The sequence below is a fragment of the Rhododendron vialii genome, chromosome 6a, assembly GCF_030253575.1.
Source record: "Rhododendron vialii isolate Sample 1 chromosome 6a, ASM3025357v1".
Taxonomy (NCBI): Eukaryota; Viridiplantae; Streptophyta; class Magnoliopsida; order Ericales; family Ericaceae; genus Rhododendron; species Rhododendron vialii.
Genome location: NC_080562.1, coordinates 35,411,557 through 35,422,906, shown reverse-complemented (window position 1 = coordinate 35,422,906; position 11,350 = coordinate 35,411,557). Strand labels below are relative to the sequence as shown.

The window sequence follows — 11,350 nt, the reverse complement described above, 5'->3', positions numbered from 1 at the left end:
TTATATGACCACACCATTTTCTTTGGAGTAAGGGTTTGGATGACCAAACAGTCCAGATCAGGACCAACTATTGGTATAGTCAATAATTCGCACTTGCTCATCAATTCTTATCAGTAAGAGTTTAAAAATACATTCAAACTATGATTGCAACAAATAACTATACCAATATGGATTGTGTCCTCTTGTTCAAAATATCGACGGGAGAGGATCCATTTCCTTAGAAAAAGCCCAATTCACACTTAACCACCCCGCCAAATTCACAACAGGCCTGCTATGGTACAGATCTCACATCTGTACCCGAGCATTCAAAAACATTTGGGAACCATTTCGAATTTCACAAAAATAATCCAAGCAATTTATTCTGTATTTAAAATATTTTGTTTGGAGTCCTAAAAAATCAGTTCAATCGAATATGTATGGGTCTTTCATGAAACTTTCAACGTTGCTTCGGAAAAACCAGTTCAATCGAATGTGTATGGGTCTTTCATGAAACTTTCAATGTTGCTTCGGAATTCGAGCATTAATTCTGAGTAGTTGGAAGAGGCCATATATTCGTCACCCAGCCGTCGTCATTGATTGGAGCGCCACTCCTCTATATATACACGTTAATGCATATGTGAAGCATCAAGTGTTAATAGAGTTTTCCATTCTTGTCGGAACAAACAGGCTATTGTTTTGGCACTAGCCTCTTAAACAAAGGTAATTACTCCCTTCGTTCCAAATTGGATGTCGATTTTTGATATCCGTACCGATTTCAATTCCTTATATATTTCAATATGGATCTCAAAAAATATACAATATGGATCTTGTTTGATAGTTCTCGATTAGTTCTATTATACAAAGCTTTCAAACTCATGAAAAATATTATAGATTAAAAGATATAAGCGATGAAAAATGACCCGAATTTCAAAAATTGTCATTCTTTTTGGGACGGAAGGAGTACATTGTACTTGGTGATCAGAATTTTGGACTTCCGATACCATTATTTGCATATGCATTGGCTAATACTTGCTCGTGATATTGGTCAGTACATGACCGTAACACTACATTTCCGATATTGCCATTTAAAACCTTGGTTGTCTCTCCCACTCCCCCCCATCTCTCTCTCTATTGTACTTTGTGCTTCATATGGTTTTGGATTTCCAATACCATTATTTGCATATACATTGGCTAATACATGCCGATACTACGTGAGATTGGCCAATATATGACCGTAATACTACGTTTCGTAATGCTACGTTTTTCAATATTGCCATTTTAAAACTGATCCCGTTCGTTTAAGGGTTTTGGATTTTAGATTTTAGATTCTAATCATTACCATATTTCTCATCAATCATTACTGTCTATCTCTCTCCAATTATTAACCATATTTTCAATCATTATCCTATTTCTCCATACACTTACTACTTATAATTTCAAATCCAAAATCTCAAAACGAACATAATCGTCTCTCCCTCTCTTCCCCTCCCCCTCCCCCACCCCCACCCCCTCTCATCTCTCTCTCTCTCTCTCTCTCTGTACTGTATTTTGGGGATTCATAAGGTACTATAGTCTATATATGCAACAATAGCTATAGAAATTTATTTATCTATCTGTCGTACTAATAAGCACTTGTATACTTTAGATCACGCCTCGGCAGTTCCTCCCATGGGAGCTTTTGCCGAGCCAAACCTCCCAAAATCGACTCCCAGCTGTGCCTCTCCTTCGTCCTTGCGAGTTCCTCCTTTGCTACAATGACTCGTCACCTCTAGCGAGTCACTGTAGCCCTTAGTCCTTGGTCCCTTCGTTCTCAGGCGTGTAATCAACTCTGGTCTTGTTCCCAGAATCCCATTGTCATTCCGGTCTATGCTCCGATGGTCGTTTCAACTCAGTTCTAGTCGTCGACTAGTCGTTCCAATGTTGGTTTTCAGATCAAACCAGAGCGTCAAAATCGGAGTGGGTGTTGAATAATCACTCCTGCCATACCGAATGGACATACAACCAAATAATAGCTATGTAAACCTAACCACATGGCTCAAAGGTTATTATTCGGATTAATAGTATGTACTACTACCCCACATTTTCATACAGCATAACCAATATGAACAAGGAAGAATTTGACAACCTATAGTGAGAAAGAATGGTGGATAGTAAAATATAGACGGTCCATACCCTTTAAAACTAAACGTGATTCGATTAGGTGACTATACAGCTGATATTTTATCAACTTGATTGCTCGCATGGATAATCCAATCTTCCAAGCGAGCCCGAAAAAGATGAACAGTTGAGGTCATCAAATTCGGCGCATAGGGGGACCAATCTTCCTTGTTTGTATATGCTTCCCACACGATTTTGTTCTAACCTGTATAGTATTTAAGAAGGCAACTGAATCTATTCCTTAACAGCAAATAGCCTTGCTGAAGACAGAATATATTCCTCCTTTTGTTGTGTTGCGATGAGAATAAACCTGGTGCGGGCATGATATAGTGATTTTACTCTTTTCTTATATGTTGGGAGGGATGTTTCTGTAGAGGGTTCTGGTGTATACTCTTGCATGTGACACTTCAACTTACATGAACTAGGTTTTTCTACCATATTTTTTCTGTGCCTTGTTGGGTTTCAGGGTCCAAAGAATTGAGCTTCTGTCTCTTCTCTTATCAGCTTCATGTCAACTCCAACGAGTAGTTTGTCGTGGGATGGGAAACAAATGGAAACAGAATCTGGATTCGAGAAGATTCAACTGCTCGATTCGAGTGAGGATGCCTATGGAGGAGTCATGGTGGACTTGAAGGAGTCCATGGATTCTAAGGCCTTTGCTTCTCTGCTTAGAGCCTCAATAGCATTGTGGATCCAGCAGGTTTTTTTGTCCTTAATCTTTTTCTGTTTTTTTGACCAGAAAATTCTATTGTTTCATGCTGGAAGATCAGTAGATGAATTAAAAGACTGTATTTGTTTCCCATTTGATGATTTTCTTAAAACAAAAACAGAAAACAGGAAGCGCAAATAATTCCGAGTAGGCCTTGTAGCTCTATCCGTATGCTGATTCCTATCAAGTTCGAATAAGGATTCTGTGAATTTTGCAGGGAAAGAAGGGCATTTGGATTAAACTGGCAATAGAAAGTGTAAATCTTGTTGAAGCTGCAGTTAAGGTAGGAACCATAGGATTAAATTTGTACCAGCAATGTCCACTGTCTTTTGAGAAACTTTTTTTTTTTTCATCAGCAAAAGTCGGTATTGTTATAATAGTTATATTAGCATCTTGAAAGAGAAGTTGAACTCCTGACCTCTTTTCTCCTGGCACTTGAAGTGCAATCCCAATGCCGTTGAGCCAAAGGCCTCTCGGCCTGAGAAACTGACTTTGATGTTCTACTGTTTCTACAGTTAGTTGGAATTATAAACTGAAAATTTATTTTTCCTGCTGTGCTGATTTGTCAGCAAGGGTTTAGGTATCATCATGCAGAACCATCATACTTGATGCTTGTGAAATGGATTGCTGAAACTGCTGATACTCTCCCTGCAAATGCGTCCCATCGAGTTGGTATTGGTGCTTTTGTGATGAATGACATGGGGGAGGTACTTCTTCGGAGATGCATATATTCATGATCCCTTTTTCGTATACCTTAGACAAGAAATCAGTAAACAAGTTCATCCTCTGAAGTTGCGATTTTTTTTGTTTGTTAGGTTCTGGTAGTCCAGGAAAATGGTGGCAAATTCAAAGGCACAGGTGTGTGGAAATTTCCTACTGGTGTCGTCGATGAGGTGAGTCCTTGCTTTTCAGTATATAATCGATTGAATGGCTTCCGTTGAAACCAAAAAAAGTACAGTTTATATCATTGTCACCATCCATTAAGATTTTACTCACAGGGTGAAGACATCAGTATTGCTGCTATCAGAGAAGTGAAGGAAGAGGCAGGAGTAAGTTCCTATCGCAAAGTTTTATATTTATACAGCTAGGAAATGCAACATGCTTTCGTGGTTTTGGAAAATACTGTATATCTAAAGACTGATTGGTTTTGGGTTCAGGTCGAGACCGAATTTGTGGAAGTTCTTGCATTCAGGTAAGAAGCGGGCAAGATATATCGCTCTCGAATCTCATTCAGAATTTGGGTGCTTTCTAAACTTATCTGACTTGATTAACTGCAGGCAAAGCCACAAATCATTCTTTGGGAAGTCAGATCTGTTCTTTGTTTGCATGCTAAGAGCTCTATCTTTCGATATCCAGAAACAAGACTCGGAGATTGCTGAAGCAAAAGTAATTTCTGCAACCCCAGTGCTTAAAAGTTGGCTTTGATGATACCAAATATTTCCTTTGGTACTCAACTGTGATTCCATTTTGTTTTTTGTTTCGATCTCTGGATTTCAGTGGATGCCCTTTGACGAATATGCAGCCCAACCATTTGTCCAGAAAAAAGAGATATTCAAAAGCATTGCCGACATATGCTTGGAGAAGAAAAATAACAACTACTCCGGCTTCTCTGCCGTGCCTACAACCACAGGCTTTTCAAGTAAAAGGAGCTTTTTGTACATCCACAAGGATCTGTAGTAGTGGACGAGTGGCAAACCTTGTGCTATAGCACTAGAATAATTGCAAGAACAACTCTTTCGGTGGAAGCTTCCGTGGTTACCTCTTAGCCCGGGAACCCCTTTAACCACTTTTGTCTACACAAAGAAGTGCCAGCCCAAAACCTTTCATTTTCTTTTTTGTCAAGATTTTGTATCACAGCAGTTTGAAGATGAATGTTGACAGCCATATAACTGAGTAAAATGACGATGTTATAATGGATGGTCCCCAGGATTAGTTGAGGTGCGCGTAAACTTGCTCAGACACATGAGTTATCAGAAAAACAGGAAATAATAAAAGCTGCTGATTTCATGATCTGTTGGTGCCTTCTGAGTTTTGAAATGTTTGTGACACTAGCTAATTTAGATCCATTTGCTGCTTTTTCTATCTTCTTGTATACATCTATCAATTTGTGTATTGTCTGTATGTTGGATTGGTGCAAACAAGTCATCAACCTCTTACTCTTGTTTCTATTGCCACATTGTGACACATTATTTTTGATGTGGCGTTTGTACCAGAATTTTAGTCGAAAAGGCCAAAATACACATGCATATGGTAGGAACAAAGGTTAAGAAATAAGAACACCCATCCATGTTCTTTTAGATCTACATCCCTTTGGCTCTCCATATATCAATTGTCATTACAAGGAAGATGTTGCTGGTGAAGTTTGTAGGTCTAGCACTTTGGTTGTTCCTCTCTACTATTTACCGTGCACAAGCACAGGAAGTTTATGGTGGTGGGAATTCTGCACCGAATGCTTGTTTCAACGGTACACTCTGGCAGTACTTGTGGTGCCACCCTCAACCCCCACCGCCATCAGTGTACCAATCTTACGGTGCTCCACCGCCACCACCCCCAGGATACCTACCATACGGTGCTCCACCACCGCCACCACCAGGATTCCAATCATACGGTGCGCCACCACCAGCAGCAGCTGCTTATGGAGGCAATTGCCCGCCAACGGTTGTTCAGTGCTGCCAATATCCACCTCCAACGCCTTACACCACTTTTCCCAACAACAACTATTCGGGGGCACAACGCACGCCTTCTGTCATTAGCGGCTTCTTGCTCTTTGTTCTTGTTTTCCACGTTTGAAAGGACCCCGGAGACCTATAACACAGTTACATAGGCATAGACATAGACATCTTCTGCTGCACGAAAAGTGAAGGAAGTTGGAACAAGAAGAAGAAGAAGAAGAAGAAGACTGATCATATTTTCAGGAATACATCAGCTATATATGAACTTTTTGTTTTATTTGCAATTTCAAGATCAAAATTTCCCTATGGATTTGATGATTCCTCTTGCTCGTGAATTTAGTACATGACTTGTGTCTTGTCTAATCCTCCTATATATCCAAGTAGGTGGCCAAAATTAGTCCAAGCGGTGCAGTTTGTATTACTTATATTATTTGCCTCTGTGTGGGTTTAATATTTCACATCATAATGGACCTTGGCTCATAAACTGGATGCATGTCATGGATTCGAAACGCAGAAGCAACCTTAGTATTTTAGATCAACTGATAGATCCGATGAAAACCCACTTGGGGAACAGATGAACTGACATAAGTGCCCCTGCGCCCGCCTTCATTGAGCCTCCAGGTCCAACACTTCCAATAAACTTATAACGTGTTTGGATGCAACAATTTTACTAGCTTTTGTACACCATACTGTTCACAAAATTGTGAAATCACAGCCCACATGGAAAGCCATATAGAAGGTCAGTTCAGAATATACCAAATACTATCAAACTACTTGGGCATTCGTTGACATTGATCAAATCATTTTTTTTTCTTTGAAAAGATAAGACCATAAACTACCAAATATCTTGCTTTTTATCCAAAAAAAAAATGTGGTAGGATCATCTGATCAATACCGAGTTGGCCGTCACTGCCTTTGTGGCCATGTATGTATATCTGATTAGCCTAATTTTTTTGCATCGATAATCTTCTTAATTTAAAAAAGGTAAAATACATAGGAAGACAAAGACACCACAAAACTTAATACGGAGTATTAAATTTTGAAGTCTTCTACAGGTAAGCAAGGCACTAACCATGCCATGCCCTCCCCTTCAATGGAATCTGACATAGTATATATATTTTCTTAATAAAAAACAAGTAACCATTAGCTTAATCAATCAATTAAATACTGCAAACCAGCCCACGGTTTTGGCAAATTACAAAAATGAACTGGCAGATTATGTTTAAATTACCCTTATACTAGTAGTATTTAGTAAAACTTAATTAAACTTTAGGGAAAATGACAGTTCAGGACGTATTTTGATAATTAATACCCGTCAAGAACATGTTGAGAACATTTGTTAATGCTGAAAATATCCTCGGTGTATATTAATTATCAAAACACGTCCTGGGCCGTCATTTTCCCTAAACTTTTTACGTCTTCTACACGTAAGCAAGGCTTGGCCCATTTTTTAGGCTATGCTCTACATGTGTTTGGGCCCTGGCCCATTTTTCAACCTTTGGTTAGGTCCTTCTTCCCTCTCCCCCACTTAATGTACTCTTATCAAGTTTTTTAATAAATTTTTGTTGTTTCAAATAAACAAAGAAGGCACGAGCCATGCCATACCATCTCCTCAATGGAATCTGACACACACACACACTCGGGATCCAATGAGGGATCCTGCACGGGCTTACCGTGCGGGACTCCCCTTTCTCGATCGAATTGCAACAATCCGAGCCACTCAAAGTGTGCAGAACGTGATTTTAAGGGTACTCGCTAGAAATCAGCAAAAAAAATGATCGGGAAGGGCTTGATCCGAACAGTTTTTTACTAAACAGTTCAATAAAAAACTGTTCGGATGAAGCCTTTTCCGATAATTTTTTTTGCTAATTTCTCGCGAGTACCTTTAAAATCACGTTATGATCACTTTGAGCGAATCGGATCGTCGTAATTCGATCGGGAAATGGGAGTCCCGCATGGTAAGCCCATGCGGGATCCCTTAGGAGATCCGGACTGTATGTATATATATACATACATACATACATACATACATACATACATACATATACATACAGTTTGGTTCCTATTGGGGGCGACCTGACTAGAGCTTAGGTTTGGACCATCACTCAGCCGTTGGAAAGTGTTTTCAATTAATGGTCCAGATTTTAATGAAACTTTTTCGGAGAAAAGTTAATTATGACCGGTCATAAACCTTCTACAGATCTGGACCTAAGCTTATATCAGGGAGTCCTGACTTGATCTGGAGTGTGTGTGTGTGTGTGTGTGTGTGTGTATATATATATATATATATATATATATATATATATATATATATATCGGGGCGGTTCCGAAGATTCCTAAAAAAACCTCTAAAAAAAACCTCCAAAGTTTCCGATCGAATTTTGATGATTCAAGCCGCTCAATGTAATCAGAACGTGATTTTAAGGGTACTCACGAGAAATCAGCTAAAAAAATGACTAGGAAGGGTTTCATCCGAACTTTTTTATTGAACTGTTCAATAAAAAACTGCTCAAATCAAGCCCTTTTCGGTTTTTTTTTTTTTGCCAATTTTTCGCAGACACCTTTCAAAATCACGTTCTGAACATATTGAGCGGCTTGGATCAACAAAATTTGATCGGGAACTATGAGATTAAGATTTTGAAATTTTTTTTAGAGGTTTTTTTAAGGGTCCCTGGAACCGTCCCGTATATATATATATATCCTTAATAGGAGTATAAAAAAAAAGTAACCATTAGCTAATCAATCAATTAAATACTACAAACCCGCCCACAGTTTTGGCAAAATTACAAAAATAAACTATCAGATTATGTTTAATTTACCCTTACTCTATCAGTCCGAGAAAACCTGCCCCAGCTTTGGCAAAAACCATGCAAATGCCCTCCCCTTCAAGGGACCTGACACATCTTCTTGATAATACTCCATTAGTTAACCAATCTCAGTTATTAGTACTATATAAGTACAGCAAACCTGCCCCAGCTTTGGCAAAAACAAGAAAAATTAACTGCATTGCTACTAGTAAAGTGAACCCAGATAGCAAATCCTCTAATAAAAACCCAACTTGGGCTCCAAAGTCACCGAGAGTGAGAGTGTCATCTTCCATCAGACTTCAATTCAGCCATGGTTTTGGCGCAAGGCAAATGGGTTAAGGTTTGATTCTCTGTTCCCTCTGGTATAAGCACTTGAATCCCAACCTCTGTTTGCCCACATCTTTACTTGAAATATTCGCAGAATCCGACTGATCCCCTCAATTGTTTCATTTTCTGTTCGCGGTTATGATTTCTTAGTTTGCTTGAGCCCTAGATCAGAATGGAACAGTATCCTGTCCAATCTCTTTAAGGGACTGGACCGTTCTGTCCGGGCCATTTTCGGGCCCTTCCTGGTCCTTTGTATGATCTGGACCGTTTATATTTTAGATCTCTTTCTCTTTAAGGGATTGGGCTGTCCTGTCCTGCTGTCCGGGCCATTTTCGGGCTCTTCCTGAGTCATTCCTGCTGTCCGGGCCATTTTCGGGCCCTTACTGAGTCGTTTTAAATGATCAAATGATCAGGACCGTTTATATTTTAGACCTCGTTGAGAACATTAGTTGAGGACATTAGGCACGCCAAAATTTATGTTAATAGGATATCGTTTAATATAGTTTCGAAAAGGAGAAACTATATGGTCTTGCATCTCGATCATCAAAACGGACCCAGGAAAGACCCAGATTTGATCCAGACAGGACCGGGAGAGGATCCTGTTCTAATCAGAATACCCATTTTGACTTCCTAACAACCACTGTTATTACTTATTTGTTGTATAGAAGCACACATACACTGTTGGAGACATATTTGCATACATGTAAGATACTGTAACACATATGTTGTCCCTTTGGAAATCATGTTGTCTTCTGGTGAACTCTTTTGGTTGATTCAATGTTGGATTTGTCACAGAGAGGGAATTGTAAGAACTATCGATTTTTTTTTGGTAAAATTAAACAAAGATATGAATTTTGTTGACAAACATTTAGTACTAAATTTCTTTCAGTTTTTAATCCAACGGAAAAGGAGGGGAAAGCATAAACTTTTCTCTTACCCTACTGCTAAATCCAAGATCCAAACATAATATACAAGTCAAAAAATCCAACTGATTCAGATACAAATAAGCCAAATTTTTAAATGTTTGGAGCATGATTTATTTGTCTTTATAACTAGATCTTTAAGTTTGAAAAAGTCTAGACATTCGGAAAAAATGACCTTCATTTTCTGATACTACTTTGTCAAGTGTTGAACCAACCTTTGCTTCCGATTACCATGGGGGACTATCTTGATTGTACGACGAATATAACAGAAAGAAGTTATATGAATGGTTTATAGATCAGTGACCAGAGTCTACAACCATCTAGTTCGATAGAAGGCCAGAAAAAACCAAATGGTAATTCTCACACGAAATCGGTTTTATGCAGCTTGATCAAAATGGAACTGGACCTGGAGCAAGAAGCTCACATGCCATCACCATTGTTGGACAAAAAGCTTATGCCTTTGGAGGTGAGTTCAAACCACGCGTACCAGTAGATAATAATCTGCACGTGTTTGACCTAAATGAACAAACATGGTCGGTAGCTCAAGTGACCGGTGATGTCCCTCCACCTCGTGTTGGTGTCTCAATGGCGGCCGTTGGTGAGATCATTTATGTATTTGGTGGTAGAGACGCTACACACAAGGAGCTCAATGAGCTATACTCTTTTGACACAAATTCAAACAAGTGGACCCTTATCTCTAGTGGGGACACAGGACCTCCTGACCGGAGCTACCACTCAACCACCGCAGATGACAAGCGGGTGTATGTATTTGGTGGGTGTGGTGTTACTGGGCGGTTAAATGATTTATGGGCTTATGATGTTGTCGAGAAAATTTGGGTCAAGTTTCCAGTTCCAGGGGAAAACTGCAAGCCTAGAGGTGGACCTGGGCTAGCTGTGGCTCAGGGGAAAATATGGATTGTGTATGGTTTCTCAGGTGTGGAGCTTGATGATGTCCACTGCTTTGATCCGGTTGATGAAAAGTGGGTCGAGGTAGAGACAAGCGGCGAAAAACCAACGGCGCGCAGTGTGTGCTCAACGGTTGGGATTGGGAAGCATATATTCGTGTATGGTGGGGAAGTGGATCCTAGTGACCTAGGACACCTTGGTGCGGGGAAATTCTCTAGCGATTTCTACATGTTGGATACTGAGACAGGAGTGTGGACAAAATTGGATGACCAGTCAAACTCCGGCGATGATCATCCGGGGCCACGTGGGTGGTGCGCATTCGCGCCAGGGAATCGAAATGGCCAACTTGGGTTGCTGGTGTATGGTGGCAACTCGCCTAGTAACGATAGGCTTGATGACATTTTCTTTTTCACTCCTTGCTTGAATTGAGACGGAAAAATGGTCGTTTATGGATTTTGATGGATGCCACAGTGGTTGTGATTGCTGAAGTAATGGTGATTATCTGTATATAACCTTTGTGATTGTGGTATTTGCCTCCTTATGTTAGCTATGAATTATTGTAACCGTCACGTTAAAACTTAGAGGTGTTTTACTCAAATAAGAATGAATGTGCTGCTTTGTGCTTACTTTGTAAAGCTACTGAATGCTTCTCTAAATTGATTCTCCAACTGCTCTCATCTGATCTGCTGCAATGCTTTCCTCTTGCATTTCTATCAAGCACCAAGCCTTTTTGTTTCACTTGCTGATTTTGGCAATGCAAAGTCGGTTTGAATCTCTTGATCCTGCAATGACTCTTCTCTCTGAATCACTCGCGGTACCTTTTCAGCCGAAGGTCATTCGATCTGTATTCGAATACTCGGATAGAATATG

At 39.7% G+C, this 11,350-nt stretch overlaps 2 protein-coding genes across 3 annotated transcripts; both read left to right on the top strand.

The window, feature by feature from the left end:
* The first annotated feature begins 574 nt into the window (after window positions 1-574).
* LOC131330286 (nudix hydrolase 2-like) lies at window positions 575-4,857 on the top strand. Of its 2 annotated transcripts, none has more exons than XM_058363820.1 (9): window positions 575-699; window positions 2,603-2,836; window positions 3,063-3,128; window positions 3,415-3,552; window positions 3,661-3,738; window positions 3,844-3,894; window positions 4,003-4,037; window positions 4,123-4,231; window positions 4,343-4,857. In XM_058363820.1, exons 2-9 carry the CDS (start codon window positions 2,645-2,647, stop codon window positions 4,520-4,522), a joined length of 849 nt encoding a protein of 282 aa, XP_058219803.1. In that variant the 5' UTR covers window positions 575-699; window positions 2,603-2,644; the 3' UTR covers window positions 4,523-4,857. The 2 variants fall into 2 exon arrangements, with proteins under 2 accessions (XP_058219803.1, XP_058219804.1); XM_058363821.1 differs by lacking the exon at window positions 575-699 and adding an exon at window positions 2,148-2,449.
* Window positions 4,858-8,375: 3,518 nt separating this feature from the next.
* Window positions 8,376-10,922, top strand: LOC131329865 (nitrile-specifier protein 5). Its single transcript, XM_058363270.1, has 2 exons — window positions 8,376-8,664; window positions 9,959-10,922. Exons 1-2 carry the CDS (start codon window positions 8,635-8,637, stop codon window positions 10,907-10,909), a joined length of 981 nt encoding a protein of 326 aa, XP_058219253.1. The 5' UTR covers window positions 8,376-8,634; the 3' UTR covers window positions 10,910-10,922.
* Window positions 10,923-11,350: the final 428 nt, after the last annotated feature.